The 21,584-nt window shown below is 28.4% G+C and overlaps 1 protein-coding gene across 1 annotated transcript in view; it reads right to left on the bottom strand.

Moving 5' to 3' along the window:
• LOC113388175 overlaps positions 1-21,584 on the bottom strand; it is an 87,335-nt gene that overhangs the window by 6,169 nt on the left and 59,582 nt on the right. Inside the window, exons 3-7 of the mRNA XM_026625577.1 lie at positions 19,565-19,722; positions 15,665-15,806; positions 3,931-4,098; positions 1,599-1,619; positions 1,277-1,508 (exon numbers count right to left, since the gene is read on the bottom strand). Coding sequence (XP_026481362.1) covers positions 1,277-1,508; positions 1,599-1,619; positions 3,931-4,098; positions 15,665-15,806; positions 19,565-19,722 — 721 coding nt within the window. The remainder of the gene's footprint in view (positions 1-1,276; positions 1,509-1,598; positions 1,620-3,930; positions 4,099-15,664; positions 15,807-19,564; positions 19,723-21,584) is intronic.

Below are 21,584 nucleotides of genomic sequence, written 5' to 3'. Positions count from 1 at the left end.
ATTGATATAATACTTTAATATAATAATTCCGAATGAAGGCACAAAAATTCCAAATTTGGAAAGACCATTTTTACCCAGCTGGCAGCTATTTTTATGAGTAACTGTGAACTTTTTTCCAAACTCGAATATATATTTAAATAATATAGAGATGAGGAAATTGATATCATATTTCAGTATGATGATTCCGAATAAAGGCACAAAAATTCGAAATTTGGTAAGTTAATTTTTATCCAAGCTGGTAGCTATTTTTATATAAAGTAGAGTAAGAGTAACGGTGCATGTGTTTTCAATAGTTATTGATTAATAATAAAAGAAAAATATTTACTTTATGTTGATTTGACTCAGAGCAAATAACAGATTGATAAACGTTTAAAAATAGTAAAAATTATGAAATATTTAATAAAATAATAAGATACGAATAATATTAATCATAATAATGATAACACAGGTCCTCAAGCTTAAAATATGCGTCTGTGTTGGATGTGCGGCATATGTTTTCTAATTCATGTAAAGTCAAAATTGCGGGTCAGATGGCAAACATTGCAAAAAAAAAAATAAAAGAACGAGGCAAAATCTCCGATCTTGTAATTCTTCTGCAATTGAATCAAAATTTTATAATTTCTGTCGTTTCTTGACCTTTTTACCAACTATTGATATCTTTATCGATTAGATATGGATTGAACTTTTCAATTAAATTGTCTATAAATTTTTTTTTATAGATTTCAGCAGTAATTGGCAAAAGAATTTTCTCCACATTGCCTCTGGGTAATCTGCAACTATGTTTGCAATTTGAAAATCTGAAAATGTTTTGGCAAAATACAGTCTTATTCTTAAAAAAATTTCTTAGATCATTTAAGTGAATAGTCAATTGAGCTAGAAAAGGAAACGACAAAAATTATAAGATTTTAAGTAACTAGAAATTATTTTTTTTAATTACTTATTCTTCCCTTAAATTACTTTCTTCTTATGTACTAGATCAGAGATTTTTTTTTGTCACTTGACCCTTTAGATTCGTGTTCAGCGGTAAAAGCTACATATGTCGCACAACCAATACAAACAACTTTTGGTTTGTGGACTTGTGTAATTATATAGAATATTAGTGATGATAAATAAGCATTATCAATAAATTATTTGGATACATTTTCCGTGACAAAATAAACGGGTTTCTAAAATACTTTGTATGCCGATTAGTTGAAATATCATCAATCGGTTCTTGTATTTTTAGAGTTAATTTCATTTCCTCATTTGGAGACAGTTACAAACGTGTCCAATTTACCCTGTTTTTCAGTACTCATGTACAGCAATACTACCAATGACATCAAATATTCATTAAATCCTATTCCGATAATACTCACAATTTTCATGTAATTAATTAAACTGTACCCATGGGGCCACGTGTCTTGCGCATCACAGGACAGCGGCTGAATATCAATTTGTTGACTCGTGTCCAAGTCGTGAAGGGCTTTTGCAAACAGCAAAACAGCATCGTACATTAACGCAGTTTCCGCCTGCAAAAATAGGTTCCATGTCGAACAATATTTACCAATTTGATATATATATGGGTGAAATACAATTTAGGAAAAACATATTGGACTTACCTTGATCACTGTCGAGTTTTCCTAAAACAAATAAAAAATATTTTAGAGAATATTTAATTGTGACGAGAATTAGGACATGTAATATATAGAAACTAGTGGGCTTCGTGCCTTAAGGCAAATTGCTGGAACTTCTCGTACCGTAATTAAAAATCTTGGTACGAAACCCAAAAAAAATTACACAAAATGTGTACACATTATTAAAATCTCTATAAAATTTCTGATAATTTGATGTACATATATCCAAACATTTTTGACCGCTAAATGACATTTTTCTAATTTATTTTCATTGAGAGTCTATAACCGCTGGACTTGCCTTACCAAAAATTTAATCAGTTCTTCATCTTGTCAATATAAGTAAAATGTTTTTTGAATTATTAAAATCGGACGCAAAAATGAGTTACCGTTTGCAGTACTTTTTGCCCTGTATCTTTGAAACGGCTAGACCTGCCTATGCCAAAAACTAATCAGCACGTCTCCTTATCAACAGCAATCGAATTTTTTCAGAATAATCGAAATTGGTTGAACCGTGTTCCCGAAATCGTCGATGGAAATTTATATCCGCACACACACACACGTACACACACATCTTTTTTTCTGAGATATGCCAAAATGTTCACAAACTTTCAGAACGTGAAATTATGCAAAGATCTTCATTCTTGATTTTTGGCCTACTACTATAACTTACCCAACTGGAAGTTATTAATTACTCACTAAAGAGAATATATAGTCATTTTGTAATTCATTATACTTTGATTTATTTTTTCTATAATATTAGGTTGTCAAATATCTCCCTTCCGCTTTTTTGCTCTCGGTTTATAATACAAAAAGGCGGAAGGGAGATATTTGACAACCTTTTCAAAAACCTATAATTTCAAAAGCTTCTAAAGTGCCACAAGCGACCTTTAGAAACAATATTATTATGTATATTAGCTAACTAAATTTAGCTTATTGACTTCCCGTAGAGTAAGTTGTAGTAATTGTCCAAGAATTCAATACAAAGTGTTTGCATATCTTTACATTTCAGAAGTTTCTGAATATTTTGGCATACCTTAGACAAAAATTATGAATGTGTGTGACTGATATCGATAAAGAGACGTGAAAAGTAGTTTTTGGAAAAGGTTGGTCCAGCCATTTCGAAGATACGAAGCAAAAAATGCAAAAACGCGATCAAGTTTTTGAAAGGTTTTGAATTTTTTTTGTAAAGACAGGTTCACCGCTTTCGGATATTCAAAAAAAAGGTAAAACACTGCCATTTGGGGTCGAAAGTCATATATTTTCGACAGTATGGATCAATCGAGATGAATGGGTATCAAAAACTTTCAAGAAATTTCAAAATTTTCAAACTTCAAATACAAAAACAAGAAATTTTATTTGTCCAAAAATACTAACTTTAAAAGAAATTTAGTGAAAAATTCAGAATTTTCAAAAAAATCTTATTTTTCTTTGAAATTAAAAAAAATCAAGTTACTGTACTCAAAATTCACGTAATTTGCCTTAAAGCACGATACCATGTACTATAGTTATTAATAATATTAATGTTATCACTTTTTAAAAATTGAAATAAATATATATCATCAATCAAACATGCATTTATCAACAAATATTATTTATTATTGTCTATTATTTTATTGAATAATGCAATATTTTTGTAAGAATTGAATGTGTGATTCTTGAAGTTTTTGAACTTGTGAATTATGAATCATAAGTAAAAAATTTCCGTCAATTTATTTGAATGATCAAATTCAAATATTCAAAATAATATGAGAGTTTTTAGAAAATTATTTAAAATCCATACGTTTCGGCTAGCATCTTAGCCTTCATACAGTGGCAATCAATTTAACTATATAAATTAAAACTATATAAATAATATGTGAGAAATTTCACAAAAAATAATGATAGTAATAATAATAATAATAATAATAATAATAATAATAATAATAATAAAACACATACAATTTTGTATCCTAATATAACATATGAAATCGTTATGGTATGAGTATGTGGAATATAAAATTTGATTCCATTAAGAATAAGTATTTGTTTTATCAGCGTTTTAACTTTAATAGGTACTAAATAATTATATTAATGAAAGCAATATATATATAATCTGATATTGATAAAAAACAATCCAATCATTCCAAAATATATAAAACATCGGTGTCCAAATAATAATATTGCAACTGTAATAATTTCACGCTAATCTGCTTTTTGTATTGAACGGATTTGAAACATGATAAAACAATGTATCGAGTGATAAAAAAATAATAAATACCGATATAGGAAGATTTAATATAAATTGATTTGTAAATTGGTTTATAAATTGAATTATTACCCGTGTCACAAATGCAGCTGCGTCCAACCTTCTTCCGAGCCTTTGCTCTCCTTGTATCCATTCTCTGACTGCTTTTTGGACGTCTGGTTTTTCTGGATCTACCAGTCTTAAGGCGGTGATGTTGGTGCCACCGTATTTGAATTCTTCTAAATCTACTGAGTGGATATCCTGAAAAAAAAAAAGTTCAATTTTATACCAATTCGCTATTCAGTTTTATTTTAAGTAGGGGGAAGTCCCGTAACGCCAGACCGCACCTAATACCGGACACTCTATTTAACACGTATTATTTAAGCGAGTATAAATCTTTTTATATCAGAATATAAGTGAAAGGGGCGCGGGGTGCACACAGGTGCAGGATCACCCGCCAAGACTCTCCTGTGACGCACTCGGTCCCGGCGGCAGCAATTCTTTGCTGTTTTAGGCGCAAAATCACGGCGTCACCTAAATATCAATGGAAGTAATTCTAGTGTAAATATGCATTTATATTTGAGTGGCATTCAATGATAAAAGTAGTACTTGATTGTTATCCGTAAAATGGTAGAATATTATTAGATAATTTAAACAATTTTAGTAGGTACCCCCAAATAAACAAACATGTCTGTCCCTTGGCATCGGACACTAAGTCGTCCCTTAGCGCCGAACACTAAATATATTGACATTTCTTGTGAGAGTTAACGGTCATTACATATCTAGATTTTTCGTATTTCCGAGTCAAAGAATGAAAATCTTATGATGAATGGTCCAGCTGAGAGCATCGGTGTGGTCCAGCCAAAAGGGTGGATGAGTAGTGATTTTTTTTGCAATATATAAGAATATTCGTCAAAGACACATGTGCAGACATTCCAGAGTGTGGAGATGGCTACATATGTGATCAATGCAGGTTATTTTGAAATGTCCGGTAATAGGTGCCACTGTTTAAAAACATATTTTTTTATATCAAAGTTTGATCGATAGTATTAATTATTTTTTAGCAAAGATTGCGGTTTGTCAATTTAGTTTGATTTCTAACTTTTTTATCCAACATAAATCATCATTTAATAAACATTTCGTAAAATATTTTTGATTTATTTATAAATAACCTTAGGTGTCCGCTACTAGGGGACTTCCCCCTATATTCATTATTTCATAGGAACAGATAATAAAAAAAATCATTAAGGAATCTCTTTTTAATATAAACTTAATGTTTTTTAACTTTTAAAGAACATGTTTTATGAAAAAGCATATTTTCATTTTAAGTGTAAATACTAAATTATATAAAATTATATTACGAAAAATACTCATTCAATTTGAAAACTTCTAATTATCTCTGACAATATAAGGTCCTTATAGTATCAGTCAGTCAGTACTAATAATAATCTATTTAAAAAGATTTATTATTTATTGAAAATTTTATTACGATACGGAAAAATTCAGAAATTTTCAGGCACCACTAGTCAAGTATTCATGATAAAAAATCATTAGTGTCGTATTTAAATTATAATTACTAAAAAAATTAATATATTGACTCACTTTACGTAGTTTTTATTTATTAGTAAAAACTCTATCTTAAAAAATATAATCGGATAAAATGAAAGTATCAAACAGTTTTCAATTAAATTTTTTCTTATAATTGATAGAAATTATACTGCGAAGCTGATTTGAAGCACTTTGCAATTTCATAAAAAGTTAAAATTTATACGAAATAGTGTTTATTATCATCAAAATCATAGTCCAATTCCTCGAAGTTTGCATCAAACAAGTTTTTGTTTTACCAAATCTATATTTGCATAGGATTCTAAGTGGAAAAGTTCTACTTGCATCTGTACGTATATTTTTTCTCTCTTAAGTAATATTTATGGTTCCGTTTAAACTTTATGTAAATCCAGGTAATTAATTTAAAATTAAAATTGAGATACGCTATGACGAATACGAAATTTCACAGTAGCATAGATAAGGAACGCATTAGCAAACTATGCACGAACGTAGCTACTATCATTTTGCGAAACTGCCTTACAACAAGGACACTCGAATAGTTCTAAGATAGTCACTACATATATATGGCTATCAGATTTAAGCACTTTGAATACACCAACTTAGAGATGCCAAAATGTAATTGAAATAATTCGATATTTTTTATTTTATTCGATATTATATACAAGTTTGATATTATATACAAGCTCTTTAAACTATATTGGTTCAATATTCTCAATTCTAGGCAATATTTAAATAATTATCTAAATAAGATAAAAACTAGCTTTGTCAAGCATTACTGTGTTAAACATATAAATGCGTTTCTTTTACATCTACTTATTAATTTGGAAAATAGTTCACATTCTTTCGCGAAGCTGAAGTACAGGCACCTTGGAGTAAAATATCACATTCAGTATTGCGATATATAATATAGGCTTACATGCATATGAGTATTTTAAAACTTTCCGTAATTATACTGTGAAAATCAAACAACATGCACATATAATAGCTCTAACCGTTCGCGAAATATTTGCTAAAAATAATTTTTTACTTTTTTCATATTTAAAATGCGTTTATCTCGAAAACTATTTGAAGTCGATCGAAATTTTTAATAGCATTTTTCTAAGGCCATAAGGAACCAACGTTGTGAAAATGATCAAAACCGGCAACAAAAAATTTTCATCCAAAATCGCAAAATAGCACATGACCAGTGGTCATGGTATGATTTCAGTTTTTTTTATTTATTCGGCACACATAACATATATCAAGCAGTGAACTATTAAAAAATGTTAAAAAAATTGTTAGTTATTGTCTAAAATAATCTAATAATATCCAGCCAATATAAAGTTTTGGGTCTTATTTTTTACTGTACTTCAATTTACATAAAAATTTAGAATTAGTTCCATCTTGCCCTTAAGTTCAAAAGTGAATTTAAGATCAGTTTTGACTCCACTGCCCTCTGCGGGATAATACCCATTCTCAATGGAGTAATTTTTATTTTCAAAATAACGCCGGATATATCTATATAAAGACTAATTTTAGGTGAAAATGTTTTATAAAGTTTAAAAAAAAAACGAATTATATTCAGGTTACTGGCTCTTAAAATATTGTTTTTTTGGCGTTTATCTAAGAATGTAAAAATTAGTTAAATAGAGATATTTAAAAAGTAACTAACTTATTTATAGATCATAATATGTTTTTTTTTAACTTCCCGAAGGGGATGTTTCTGTTTTCATCAAAAAATCCGATTCACTAATTTTATGTTTTCTCGACGTTTTGAAGCCATTCTGAATCGAATGAGACCAAATTTGGAAAAAGTATGTGTGTGTGTGTGAACAGATTTTTTGCCGTAAATCGACGTTTGCTCAAAAACGGCTGGACCGATTTCAGAAATTTAAAAACCATTTGATGTATCTCGACGAGGATTAGCGTTCCTCAGTTTTGTGCAACGATCGGCTGAGGCGTTTCTTTGTAATTTGGTAAAAACCTTAAACTTTTTGTCTATATTTAAGCTTATACTACCGAATCGATTTTAAAAAATCAAAAAATGTTTGAAAGATATTAGTTGGGAACGTTGAAAAAAATTTAAGTCGATTTTTATGGAACTTACTGAAATATTACGGCCATACGACAAGTAATTTAATTTTAAAAATTTATCAATGTTTGAGAAAATGAGTAGTATTTTTGACGTTTGCTAAAATTAAAATTAGACGATTTACTTGGAATAACGATGGAGTACTTGGTCTTAATGAACATACTGAACCCTTAAAGTCCTACGGAAACTGGTTCAATTATAAAAGTTGTTGATTTTTGAAATTTTGATCCAAGAAAATAGTCCGAGTTAACGTGTTTGTTCGTTTTCAATGATGTGTAAGAAATCCACTCGGAATACTTTAACCACTCATAAATTAGTTTATTTTTTATTGATTAAGTCGAGTATTTACACATATCGGGAAGTTAATGTAACTTGCCTCAAGGCAAAATACCAATATCAACTAGTTAATTAGTCAAATATTCATATTTATATATATAGAGATGTATTTGCATACATATCATTATAACTTAACATTAATATATTTTTATAGAGCATGACTGAAATCGTTCGAAGAATGCTCCTATATGTGTGATATTTATGGAATCGGTAGTAATATTATTCGTAATTTATTTTATATATATTTTTTACAGAATAAAATTATCATATTCAAAGAAAAAAAGATCAATTATAATATAACATTTTGTTCAATGTGAACAAAATTTAAAACAAGATCTAAATGACATTTTGCCTTATAAGAAGTAGCATAAGGTGAATTTGGCGTTGATATTTCTAAATAATTTAAGACTTAAGAATGAAAAAATTGAGAATTAATAGCAACTACAATTTTAAAATTGTGAATATAAAATTTTCAACAGTTTATATTCAAAACAACCTTCATTATTCCTAGTTTTTAAATCTTGTAAACTTTCAATTAAATTTTCGTATAATATACTATAATATTTAAGGACATTGTTAAAGATCATGAAGGCTGTCGGTATTCAATGTTAAATTAAATTCGTCATAAAAAATTTCTCAATAATTATTTAGAAATCTAGTGCCGCACCAATTTTTACTTAAAATCAGTAGATACGATTCCTTACTGATTTTTCAAATAGATTTGGACTTTTCAAAATCTGTTCAGAATTGATGAATTATTCTTTTATGTATACTACAAACTGTTATTCCTTCTTTATAATTTCTTTTTTAATAATGTATATCTATTTCATGATATAATATTGCTCTGTATGTATTTTGGAATATGAATATATTTCTAATGATGAATTACAACGCAAACGCAACAGTGACAAATGTCAGTAATTATTATGTTATTTCGTAAACTAACTATAGCTAACTATAACTAACTAATTTGTAACTAATATACGACAAATGTAATATATGAATTTATGCGATATGCGAAATGAACATACATTATGACTAATATATATAGTCCTAAATGAGCCCAAAATGGTAATTCAGTTTTTGAGACAACAGAACGTCCGATTTTAATAATTCACAAATTATTTTTTTCGTATTGACAAAATTAAGTACCGTTTAATTTTTTGCGAAGACATGTATAGCGGTTTAAGACATCGATTGAAAAAAGTAAAAAAAAGCCATTTGGCAGTCAAAAATGCTAATTAGGCATATGCACATCAAAATTTTCAGAAAAATTCAAAGTTCAAAAGAAATTTCAAAATATAAAATAGAAAAATTATTTTTTTCAAAGAAGTCATTTTTTAAAAAAAAAAATCAAAAATCTCATTATGCAAAGTTTAAAAAAAATGTCAAAATTTAAATTTACGTACGAGAAGTTCAAGCAATTTATTTTAATTTATTTTTATAGTTTATTTTTTTAGTACTTTAGAAAATTATTTTCTTATTTCTTCAAATTCATTGATACTTGTTATATTTTTAATTTAGAATCCAAAGTTTTGATTAGAATTTTGAAGATTTTAGAATTTTGAAGATTTTCTCCTAGTTAGTATAAATTATTTTTCCGAAGGAGAAGTTTATGTTTTCATCAAAAATACCGATTCGCTAAATTTAGGTTTTCTCAACGTTTCAAGCCATTCTGAATCGAAAGAGACCAAATTTGTAAAAAATATGTGTGTGTGTATGTGTGTGCGTGTATGTGAACAAATTTTTTGCCGTAAATCGACGTTTCCTCGAAAACGGCTGGACCGGGCTCGGCAGATCATCTCACAAAACTGACAAACTATAGTGCTCATTGAGATACATCGAATGGCTTTTAAATTTCTGAAATCGGTTCAGGCGTTTTTTAGAAAACGTCGATGAAAGGTCTAATTTTGACAAATGCCAAAAAAACGATACCAATTTTTGCAAACTTTGACGAATTTTTAAAGCTAAACGAGTTGTCGCAGGGCGGTAATATTTTTACTATGATCTAGACTAGAAGACTATGATATCTACCGTCAAAAAAAAACCATGAAAATCGTCGAATTTTTTTTTTAAAAAAAACTTTATTACAAGGCCCGGCCGATCTTTACCAAAAACTAATCAGCACAATTCCCAACCAATATCTTTCCAACGGTTTTTAAACTTTTAGAATCGATTCAGAATTGCGGGCTAGAACGTGGAGGAAATTTTTTTCACTTTTCTGCTATTTATAAAGAAACGGCTTGAACGATCGTCGCATAAAGCTCAGAAACGTTAGTCCTCATCGAGATACATCGAATGGCTTTTAAATGTTTGAAATCGATCGAACCGTTTTTGAGAAAACGTCGATTCACGTCAAAAAACCTGTTCACATACACGCACACACACACACCTACTTTTTCCAATTTTGGGCTCATTCGATTCAGAATGGCTTGAAACGTCGAGAAAACATAAAATTAGCGAATCGGATTTTCTGATTAAAACATAAACTTCTCCTTCGGGAAGTTAATGAACGATTTTATCATCTTGTAATTTTTATATTCCTTATCAAAATGACGTAATCCTTTCTAGAATGCCTATTCGAACTCGTTCAAATTCGTTATATGTGAGTTTACGCTTTTTTTATTTGTTAAGGCGCAGTTTGTGGTTTTGCGGTTAGAAGCCTTGCAAAAGGCTATTATATTATATTATTCTTATAAACAAAAAATGTTATGAAATGTATATATATATATATATATATATTAAATTTTTTATATAATTTTGATGTTGAAATATGTGATATTCAGTTTTCAGGGCAATACATCAATTAAAAAATTTGTATGACTTTAAAACATTTTTATTTTTTCCATACGTTTCGACACATAGTTTTGTGTCATCTTCAGTGGACTATGTAATTGTAATAATCCTAATTATTTCCTAGTTATAATTGTTCACAATGCACAATGAAACCAATTCTTGTCACTTTAAATGTAACCATAATAATTTTTTGAATGAGTTATTTTATGAATTTGTAAAATACATCCCGCTATACTGTATTCCGATGCAAGAGTGACTCTTGACTCATGACTCTTGCATCGGAATACAGTATAGCGGGATGTATTTTACAAATTCATAAAATAACTCATTCAAAAAATTATTATGGTTACATTTAAAGTGACAAGAATTGGTTTCATTGTGCATTGTGAACAATTATAACTAGGAAATAATTAGGATTATTACAATTACATAGTCCACTGAAGATGACACAAAACTATGTGTCGAAACGTATGGAAAAAATAAAAATGTTTTAAAGTCATACAAATTTTTTAATTGATGTATTGCCCTGAAAACTGAATATCATATATATATATATATATATGTGTGTGTGTATGTGTTTGTGTACATATAAAACTTTCTTCTCCGAATGCATTCAATAACGGAATGTGCACCAGCAGACTTCTTCACAGAAATATTTACAATTTTCTTGCAGTATTATCATGCACTTGTGTGAACAGAATGATACATACTTCTGTAAAGAAACATATGGAAACTATCGTTGCACAAGATGATTTTATATCTCACAAGAGTTAACTTTCGCATCCTAGATATAATGTTGGCAAAATCCTAAGATATCTTTTTCAAAAGTTAAATCCGATATCGAAATTGAATCTCGCCAATTATAATCTCTATCTCTGCTCCAGTGGCACTTTAAACTTTAGCCCCTTGCGACTTAATACAGTCGCTTTATGGAAACTCGATGGCTTGAAGCATTGTGAAACAAATCATAAACGCAAGCAAAACAATTTGTGCAATTTCATTGTGAATCTTAGAAGGCAAAATCTCGATTATATACAAGCGAAAATTAATTAAAGCACCAGATATATAATTTAAGATCGTAGTTCTGCTTGCGGCGAAAGATTTATGGAACTATAGTAGTGAATGTAAATTAAAACTCATAAGGATTAAACGTGGCGAATTGTTCTTGTGAATAAAAATGAGTTGCATGTGGTAATAGGGAATCGAATCCAGTATTTATTAGTACGTATAAGTATTTAATATGTATATCATTTCATCAGATAGATATGTAAATGAATTTCATAAAATGCACATAAAACACAAAGTGAACTACATATTGCATTTAGTAAGTCGGCAGATAGATTTCACCTGCAGATAACAAATTTATCAAAAAAATATGTTCATCTACAATTATTTTGAGCGGATTCTCTACGGGTTTAATTAAATTATAAGGGTTCCATCTAAATATGAACATTTAGAATTGGTATCCTTTGACTACATCAAAATTCTCATTACCAGCACTTTCTAGAACGGCTATTGAAATTTGTAGAACGTAGCTATTTCAGCTATTTACAGCATGTTCGGTAGATTAAGCATTTTCAAGTGTTTTGAAATAACCACATCAGCTTTAGTATTATGTGAGATACTATTAGAACACCAAATCCGTACATTTTAGTTTATTGAATTATCGGGCCAAATCATAAAATGCAAATAATAACTATGCTATCTGTAACAGGGGTAACTAGTAACGAGTAACAGGAATTTTTCGATACAATCCTAAACCATATTGAAATATTTTTTTGTTTAGAATCTAGACTCTAGATTGACATGTAGTGAACAGTCCTGCATAATATTGTCATGGCCGACGCAATAAACAGGACTGTGCAGGTGCGTCATTTTTGAGAGGTAATATAAAATTGATCTATCATAAAACTTCGGTTTGCATTATTATAACCGATTTGCTATGAAATTTACATATCTTATTTCATTTCGAATTCGTCAATCTTCGATAATATGTAACAGTTTTTGTGATTGCTAAATTGTTTAAATAGTCATCTTAATTAATATCACACCTGGAGTTAGTTGAAATAAAACTTTTACTAATAAAAGAAAATATTTAGAAATATATCAATTTTATTAAAACTAAATAAAAAATGAATTTTTATAAATATTTCTATGGTTTTTTATCGTTATTACTTACCCTCGTAGATGTTACAATACGGGGTAAGTTGTAACGGCGCACTTTTCCTAGATAATGATTAATTTTGAAATAATGAACAATATTTGTGAAATATTCTTATTGGATTGGGTGAAGGAAAGTATAATTAGTGGATCTTGAGATGTATTGAATAAAAAAAATTACAATAAGCCTCTTGCTCCTCTATACCTACTAAAAATAATTTTTCGCTAAAATCCGAAAAATTTGTTTTCAACAAATCTTATAATTCTTAAAAAAACTTTACATTCAAAAATAATAACTTTGAAATAAGAACTCATGCCCTATTAAATTTTAAATAATTACCTTATATACTATTGCTATTTATACATCGAAGTCAACTTTATTTCGAATAAAGTTGTATAACACAAGTTAAAATATCAATGACTAAAAACTTCAGATGAAATTAAAATAGTAACAGAGGAAACCAAAAACTTGTAAGAAATGAACTATTACCACACTAAAATAAGAGTTTAATACAAGTCTAAAAAAGTGAAATGTTAAAAAAGTCGAGATGCATTACGCTGTTTGCTCTCAATGCGGTTAGTATTTTAATTAAAAAAACTTTAAATTATAAAAATTTAATTAAAGAAACACTCAGCGTTGCAAGAAGTTGAATAATTGTTCTGAATTAATAATAAAAAGCAATAAATATGAATTATAAATAAAAAATAATAAATGAGAATAAATAAATTATAAATATAAAATAATGTATGTTTGATAATATTACACATTTATTTTAGTTGAATTATGTCTTCTCGTATTGATTATATACTTACTTTGTTGATGATAATATAAATAGCCTTTTAAATTCGGCATCATTTGCCTGAATTTTGTATTTAAGTTTTTCTAAATCCATATCGTACAAGGGGCTATGATATAATGTAAATTTTGTTACTACAAAATTTGTTTTCGGATTTATTTTGCGACAATCCAATAAGAAAATGCAACATATGCAAGGGAAGTAACAGCTGATGACGCCGAAGGCAAGCAAAATCTTTCTTTGATATATTCAATGAAAAATAAATACATTTGCAATATCTAGATTTATATATGCACATTGAATATGCATGTTTAAAACAAATTCGCTATAGAAAACTTAAAAAAATTTATGCATATAGCGGTATTCAAAAATAAAATTCACTATCACACAATTTTTTTGACTGACTTAACTCATGGCAGAATGTACAGTATTTTGGAACATTTAAACAAAATTTATTATATAAAATCAACAGAAACCAATATTTTAGATTCTACATTAGCAAAAAATTGCATGTATATAATACGCACACGAAATCTTGAAATTGGCTTTTCTTGTAAATGAAAATGAACAAAAATGTACTATGAATAAAATTTAGGAAATTGGCTGCTAAACTTGTAAAATAATTTACATTATCATAAATAAAATAAGTTCTAGAATTAAATGTATGATATATGATACAACTGTAAAAGCTGTAATAAAGTTCATAAAAATTTGATGAAAATTACAAATACCGGTATATTGAATTATATCTCAAATTGTTTCTTTAAAGTATATATAACAAAATAAAAATTTGAATTTGTGATAATAAATTTCGATCACTCCAAACCGAATTTACTAAATAAAATAAACTAAAACCAGTGTCTTGGATTCTACGATAAGCGAAAAATAAAAATCAAAAATCGCACTTGAAATCGTGAATATGGAAAAAATGTATCTGAACATCTATAAGGAAAATTAAGTGAACGAAGAGATTTTAAAACGTAATGATATGAGCAAGATATATATATATATATATATATATATATATATATATATATATATATATTTATTTATTTATTTATTTAAAATCATTTTATTTTATTAATTTTCCGTTGAGTACATTATGATAATTGCAAAAAAATCAAAAACGTAAATTTTTGAATATCTTTACGTTTTAGTGGTTTCTGAATATTTTTGCACACCTCATAAAAATTTATATGTATATGTATGTGTGTGTTTGGAAACAATTCTTTGTCCACGATATGGAGAGCACATATCAACTTATTTGAATAATTGAAAAAACATTCGATTTTTGTTGATGGGGTGATGCGCTGGAGATATGAAGCAAAAAGCGCGAAAACAACCAGTCTTTGATACAACAGCACATCTAATTGGAATAATTCAAAAAACTTGTGACTGGTTTTAACTAATGACTGAGTAAATAATTGATTACTTTTTTTGCAAAGGCAAGTCTGGCGGTCTCAAAGATTCGGAGCAATAAGCACAAGGAATATTAGTTTTTGATATAACGGCGCATCCGATTAGAGTGATTCAAAAAGCATATTGATTGTGTCCACGGTGTGAAAATATTATAGATGAAGGTCGTAACCCAAATACGAGCTCTTATATTATTAGTATTCACAATGATTATTTTAAAATATTTAAAATATTTAAAATTTTGATGATAATTATTTTTATTTTGCTAATGGATAATTTCTGAAAGAGAAGTTCCAGATTGCCTTTAAACACAATGCAGTCTTTACCCGTTTAAAAAAAGTAAAATCCAGTTTATTTATTAAAAAAAAAAACAATTCTGTTTTCCAACACATCGTTTTAGCCAGTTTGACCAGTTTATGAAAATCTTCGAAGTAAGAGAATGTAAAATTCACTGTCATGTTTGAAAAATTGTTAATGAACACAATTCATTAAAAAATATAATAAAAATATAATCGCAATTACGATCTAGAAATCATCAATAAACGTCGGCAACGGATTATCATAATGACATTTCGAACACAATACACAATATTAAATAGAACATGCAAAACATTCAAAATACAAAATACCATATTATTCAGTACAGAGATAATTAATTATAGTAATAAATGATAAAATTAATTACCAGTGACGTGATTAGATAGCTATGATAATCGCTCATCATTCCTATCTGTTGAGCTTGTTTGAGAACATCGTATATTCTATCGGTTGAACAGTCTAACACGATATGTGACTCTGCAGAATTCTTGATTTGCTTAAGCAATGGTCTGAAATTATACAACGTATATATTAGAAATGTTCCATGAAATCTGCAAGATAAATATCTCATTAGCAACTAGGATAATTTCACAAAAACAAAATAATTCATATGATTCAGGATGAGAAAGTTTCTGCAGCCGACGTAATTGTAATAATATGGAAGGTATGTGGAAGCTTCATTTGCATTAAGGCTAGAGAGGAGGATAAAAACGACTATAATAACGTAAAAAACGTTGTTAATGTAATATTTTCTACATAATATATAAAAAGATGTTATTTCAACGTTTTCACATATCTATGTTATTTTCAGAGCTAAAATTAACTAGCAGTAAGTGGAATTCTGTCTTAAGGCAATTAAGGCATCGTGCCTTAAGGCAAATTGCTGGAACTTCCCGTACCAAAAATTATTATTTTTTTAAAAACGATTAACATTTTTGAAAAAAATTTACTTTGAAAAAATACGATTTTTGAGAAACTATAAATTCGACAAAAAATTACTTTTTTTTGAAAAAAAAAATTTTTAAAAAAAAATTTTTTTTTTTGAAAAAAAAATTTTTTTTCTTTTTTTTGACATATTGTGGAAGATCTGAACTTTTTTTTTTCAAAGCAATCGTACTGCTTTAACTGCATAGGGACAAAATATAAAGCGTGTAAGCGCTGCGTCGCTGTCTAACACATAAGCATTGGTACGGAACCCATGGGAATGTTAACAAAATGTATACTTATTGTTAAAATCTCTATAAAATATCTGATAATTTGATGTGCATATGCCTAATGATCATTTTTGACCGCCAAATGGCTCATTTTTTTACTTTTTCTTCCATATCTCCGAAACCGCTACTCCTACCTTCATGAAAATTTTATCGATTCTTCATCTTCTCAATACAAGTGAAATGTTTTTTGAATTATTCAAATCGGACGCTCCGTTCTCTTAAAAACTGAGTTACCGTTTTCGGCACTTTTTGCCCCGTATCTTCGGAACGGCTAGACCTGCCTTCGCCAAAAACTAATCAGCATGTCTCCTTATCAATACAAATCGAATGTTTTTTGAATTATTTAAATCGGTTGATCCGTGTTCCCGAAATCGTCGACGAAAATTTGTATCCGCACATACATACACACACGTACATACATACATAAACTCACACACACACATACATCCATTTTTTCTAAGGTATGCCAAAATGTTCAGAAACCTCTGAAACGTAAAGATATATAAAAATTTTCACTTTTGATTTTTTTGCGATTACTATAACTTGCCCCACGGGAAGTTAATAAGTGCTGTTAATACAAATTTCAACAGAAAACTAACTGATTCGTCTGTTTATAACAAATTCAATATCATATGAGGCAATATGAATACGAGACATCATTAATAAAATATTTTCAATACAAAAAGACACAATTTAAAATTTTGCTGTACTTTTTGTGGATATAATTAACTTGCCGTAGGGTAAAGTACAGTAATCGCAAAAAATCGAAAATACAATTTTTTGCATAGTTTTACGTTTTCTGAACATTTTGGCATACCTTAGAAGAAATGGATATGTGTGTGTTTATGCCTGTATGTGTGTGTGTGTTTGTGTATGTGTTTGTATTTGTTCATGTGTACTTTTACACTGTACTTTTTGTGGATATAATTAACTTGCCGTAGGGTAAAGTATAGTAATCGCAAAAAATCGAAAATACAATTTTTTGCATAGTTTTACGTTTTCTGAACATTTTGGCATACCTTAGAAGAAATGAATGTGTGTGTGTTTGTGCGTGAATGTGTGTGTGTTTGTGTTTGTTTATGTGTTTGTGTGTGTGTGTTTTTTTGTCGACGATTTCGGGAACACGGGTCAACCGATTTGAATATTTAAAAAAACATTCAATTCGTATAGATAAGGAGAGGTGCTGATTAGTTTTTGGTAAAGGCATAGGCCTAGCCGTTTCCAAAATACGAGACGAAAAGTGCAGAAAATGATTTGATTTTTTGAGAAAATGGAGCGTCCGATTTGTATGAGTGAAAAAATATTTTATTTATATTGAAATAAATTTTTGGGAAGGCAGGTCTCGCGGTTTCGAAGATCGAGAAAAAAAAGTAAAAAAACATGCTATTTGGCAGTAAAAAATTAGATGCACATCAAATCATCATATATATTGTAGAGATTTTAATATAATAATAAGTAAAAATTTTGTGAACATTACTAAGGATTCCGTTAGTCTGCAACGCGGCACTTACGCGCTTCCATATTTTTTCTTTATGCTGCTAAAGAAGCTATATTGCTTTGAAAAAAATTCAAATTTTTCAAAATATTTCAAAGTGTAAAAAAATGATTTTTTTCAAAGAAGCCTTCTTTCAAAAAAGTCATTTTTTCAAAAATTTTAAAATAATCAAAAATCAAGTACTTTTAAAGTTAAAAAAAAAATTATTATATTTGAAAAAAAAAATATTTGGCACGGAAAGTTCCAGCATATTGCCTTAAGGCATGATGTCATACACTGCTAGTTCAATATTATTTTTGCACTAATTTAAATTCGAAACTCTAACTTTATTTTGCTCAAATTTGAGCATTTTTGGTTCATAAATTTAATATAGACAAATTCAATATTTTGTATAATTCTTAAAATTATCATATTATATTATCTTTTGTTCAATACCAATATTACTTTGAAGACAGAATGTTTTATTTTATATTTTTATTATTGCATTTAAAACAAGTATTTAAACATTAGATGCACATTTTATTTTAAACAAAAAATCAAAGTGATTTTGACGTCTCAATTTGGTTTTTCTGAATTTAATTGAATAAAAGTTAAATTGTGTTAGTGCCGATACTAGTCTTCGAAAAGTTTAATTCGAATATATCGATCAAACGTAAAATCTAATATTTCAATTCAACATGCGGTAGGTATGATGTGAAAAACTAAAAAAAATCTTTTCCGGCAATATATCATGATTTTTTATATCAAATTTTTTTTAATTTTTCAAATAGTACACATAAGGCGATAAATGACACATGGTTCACAGATAAATCTAAATTTGCTTCAAATATCATTAAATCTTTTATTAATAATGATTACTTTTATTAACAATTACATTGTTGGTAGAAAGTAATCTAATGTGGGTATATGCAAATTTAATGAGCATTTTTTATATGTTTCAATAATCATATTTTAGTAAATTACTTTCAATAATTTAATAAATTTATTTATTAAAAACTAGCAAGTATTTGAATGTTATCATTCTTTCCTAAAACTAATGACTATTTGTATTGCCTCATAATTATTATATTAAATTTTCTCTATGTAAAATATAATCCGTGGCATAAAATACTACGCAGAATATATGATATTTGTTCAATAAATATCTACATAATGATATAATGACATAATGATTTTGGTAAAGCAAAGTGGCGATTTGTTTGCAAGAAGTATAATTATTTTAATTTTTTGATTAGTCACTTCATCTTCTGCCGCAAGCATACAAAATCCAAATATTTAACTAGCATCTATAATAATACTGAAACATTTTACGTATTGTGTTAAAAAAGGTCAAGCTCAAGTTTTTTGCTCTTTACGAATTAAATTTTTGTATTCCAAACGCAATAATTATCTAAATCCAGCCTGACGACGCAGATATCTTAACCCAAAAGTTTTATTTCTCCAAAAAGTTATCAACTCCTAATTCTATATTAATCGACAAAATAAAACATTTCATCAGAAGCTTATAAGAATTTATGACATTTAATTAAGATTTAATTAAAAGGATAGCAAGTTTTACCTGTGATCTGATCCTTCGCCGAGTTGATGTACGGCAATCGGAAACTCCGATAATCCATGAGATTTAAGAAGTTCCTGAAGTCGTACTAGGCCTTCGTTGTTCTCGTAAATAATCGTGAAAGTCCTCCAGCCCCAAGCCTGGACTAAGTCCACATAGGCCTGCGGAAAGAAATGAAGAATAATTACTTATGTGTCCATAATACAAATTCGTGGTACAGATATTTGAACATATAAATCATTAAAACTTGGAAGCAAACACAAGATAAAGAAAATTCAAATAAATTTTGTGCAGATGATTTATATGTTTACAGCAAATAACTGTTGCTCAAAGATTAATTTACAGTATTCAACATTCGAAATGCTTGAGAATGGACCAGAGATTGTAACAATATAATTTTTGTTATAATATTATGCAAAGTAACTTTTTAATATAAATAAATTCATTTAAAACCTTTTGCCTTATTTATTTTGATTAATTAATTCAAATTGAAATTCAGTTTCTTTTAAAATTGTGATGATATAGATTTAAAATTGTGGTGCCTCTCATTATTCCAAACTTTAATGATTTTTTATAAATAAATCAATTTTTGCAGGCCCAAAATATTTAAGGATGTTCATCAAGGCTATAAACTCAATCATCATGCAAAGATTAAATATCATCAAAAAATCAACAATTACTTGTGGAAAAAAATTATAAAACTTTCAAAATGTGTTCAGATATTTTTGCGAAAATGTGAACAAGAAATTAACAATTTAAAAAATTACTTTGCAATATTACTCGTCTCAAGTTCTTATCCAGAATCATCGAGGGGCTTTTAATTTTTGAAAACGGTTTAGCTGTTTTAGAAAAATCGCCGATGAGTGGTCAAATTTTGGTTCACATGCATACATACACACATACTTTTGCCCATATTTAGATCCAATCGGAATTTATAGTAAAAAAAGTTAGTAACAAATACTATCTTTATAAAAGCTCATTTTTAAAAATGCTGCAAATTAATCACTGTTAAATATTAAATTCCAATTTTTAATAATCATCCATTACACAGGGTATCTCAGAATTTAACGTTAAGCCGAAACGGGGTGATAGTAATGACCTCTACCAAAAAAAGAAAAGAGCAAAAAATTATATTATGTTCTTTGAAAATTATGAGCTTATAGGTGCAACCAAGTACTATGGTGAGATTTTGTTTATAAGAATTATACTATTTTGCAATCCTGATTAAATGCACCAACTTATGATGAAATTTGTCAACACTCTAGTACTTCTTTTAAGAAGGACCTTTCCAAGTTGACTGATTTTAACAATACTTAACTACCCGTAGGGTAAGTTAAAGTAATCGCAAAAAATCAAAAATAAAAATTTGTAAATATCTTTACGTTTCAAAGGTTTCTGAATATTTTGGAATACCTTAGAAAAAATGGATGTATGTGTGTGTGTATGTGTGTATGCGTGTGTGTGTGTGCGGATACAAATTTTTGTCGACGGTTTCGGGAACACCCATCAACCAATTTGAATAATTCAAAAAACATTCGATTCGTATTGATAAGGAGACGTGCTGATTAGTTTTTGGCAAAGGCAGGTCTAATCGTTCCAAAAATACGGGGCAAAAGTGCCAAAAACGGTAACTCAGTTTTTAGGGAACGGAGCGTCCGATTTTAATAATTCAAAAAACATTTTACTTGTGTTAACAAGATGAAAAACCGATTAAATTTTTGGGAAGGTAGTTCCAACGGTTATAAACTCCCCAAAAAATAAGTTAAAAAATGTCATTTGGCGGACAAAAATGTTATCAGACATTTTATAGAGATTTTAATAATGTGTACACATTTTGTGTAATTTTTTTTGGGGTTTTGTACCAAGATTTTTAATTACGGTACGGGAAGTTCCAGCAATTTGCATTAAAGCACGATGCCATGCACCCCATTAGTTAATTCATAGTTCAACAAAAAGTCTTAATTGTTGAAAACTTATATATTTCACTGCGGTCCCTCAAATGTTATTCATGCTTACGGAGCTT

The sequence above is a fragment of the Ctenocephalides felis genome, unplaced genomic scaffold (assembly GCF_003426905.1).
Source record: "Ctenocephalides felis isolate EL2017-DRISC unplaced genomic scaffold, ASM342690v1 CF-g0.4_SCAFFOLD_03572, whole genome shotgun sequence".
In the NCBI taxonomy this organism is placed as follows: domain Eukaryota; kingdom Metazoa; phylum Arthropoda; class Insecta; order Siphonaptera; family Pulicidae; genus Ctenocephalides; species Ctenocephalides felis.
This window is presented reverse-complemented; position numbering and strand designations above follow the sequence as displayed.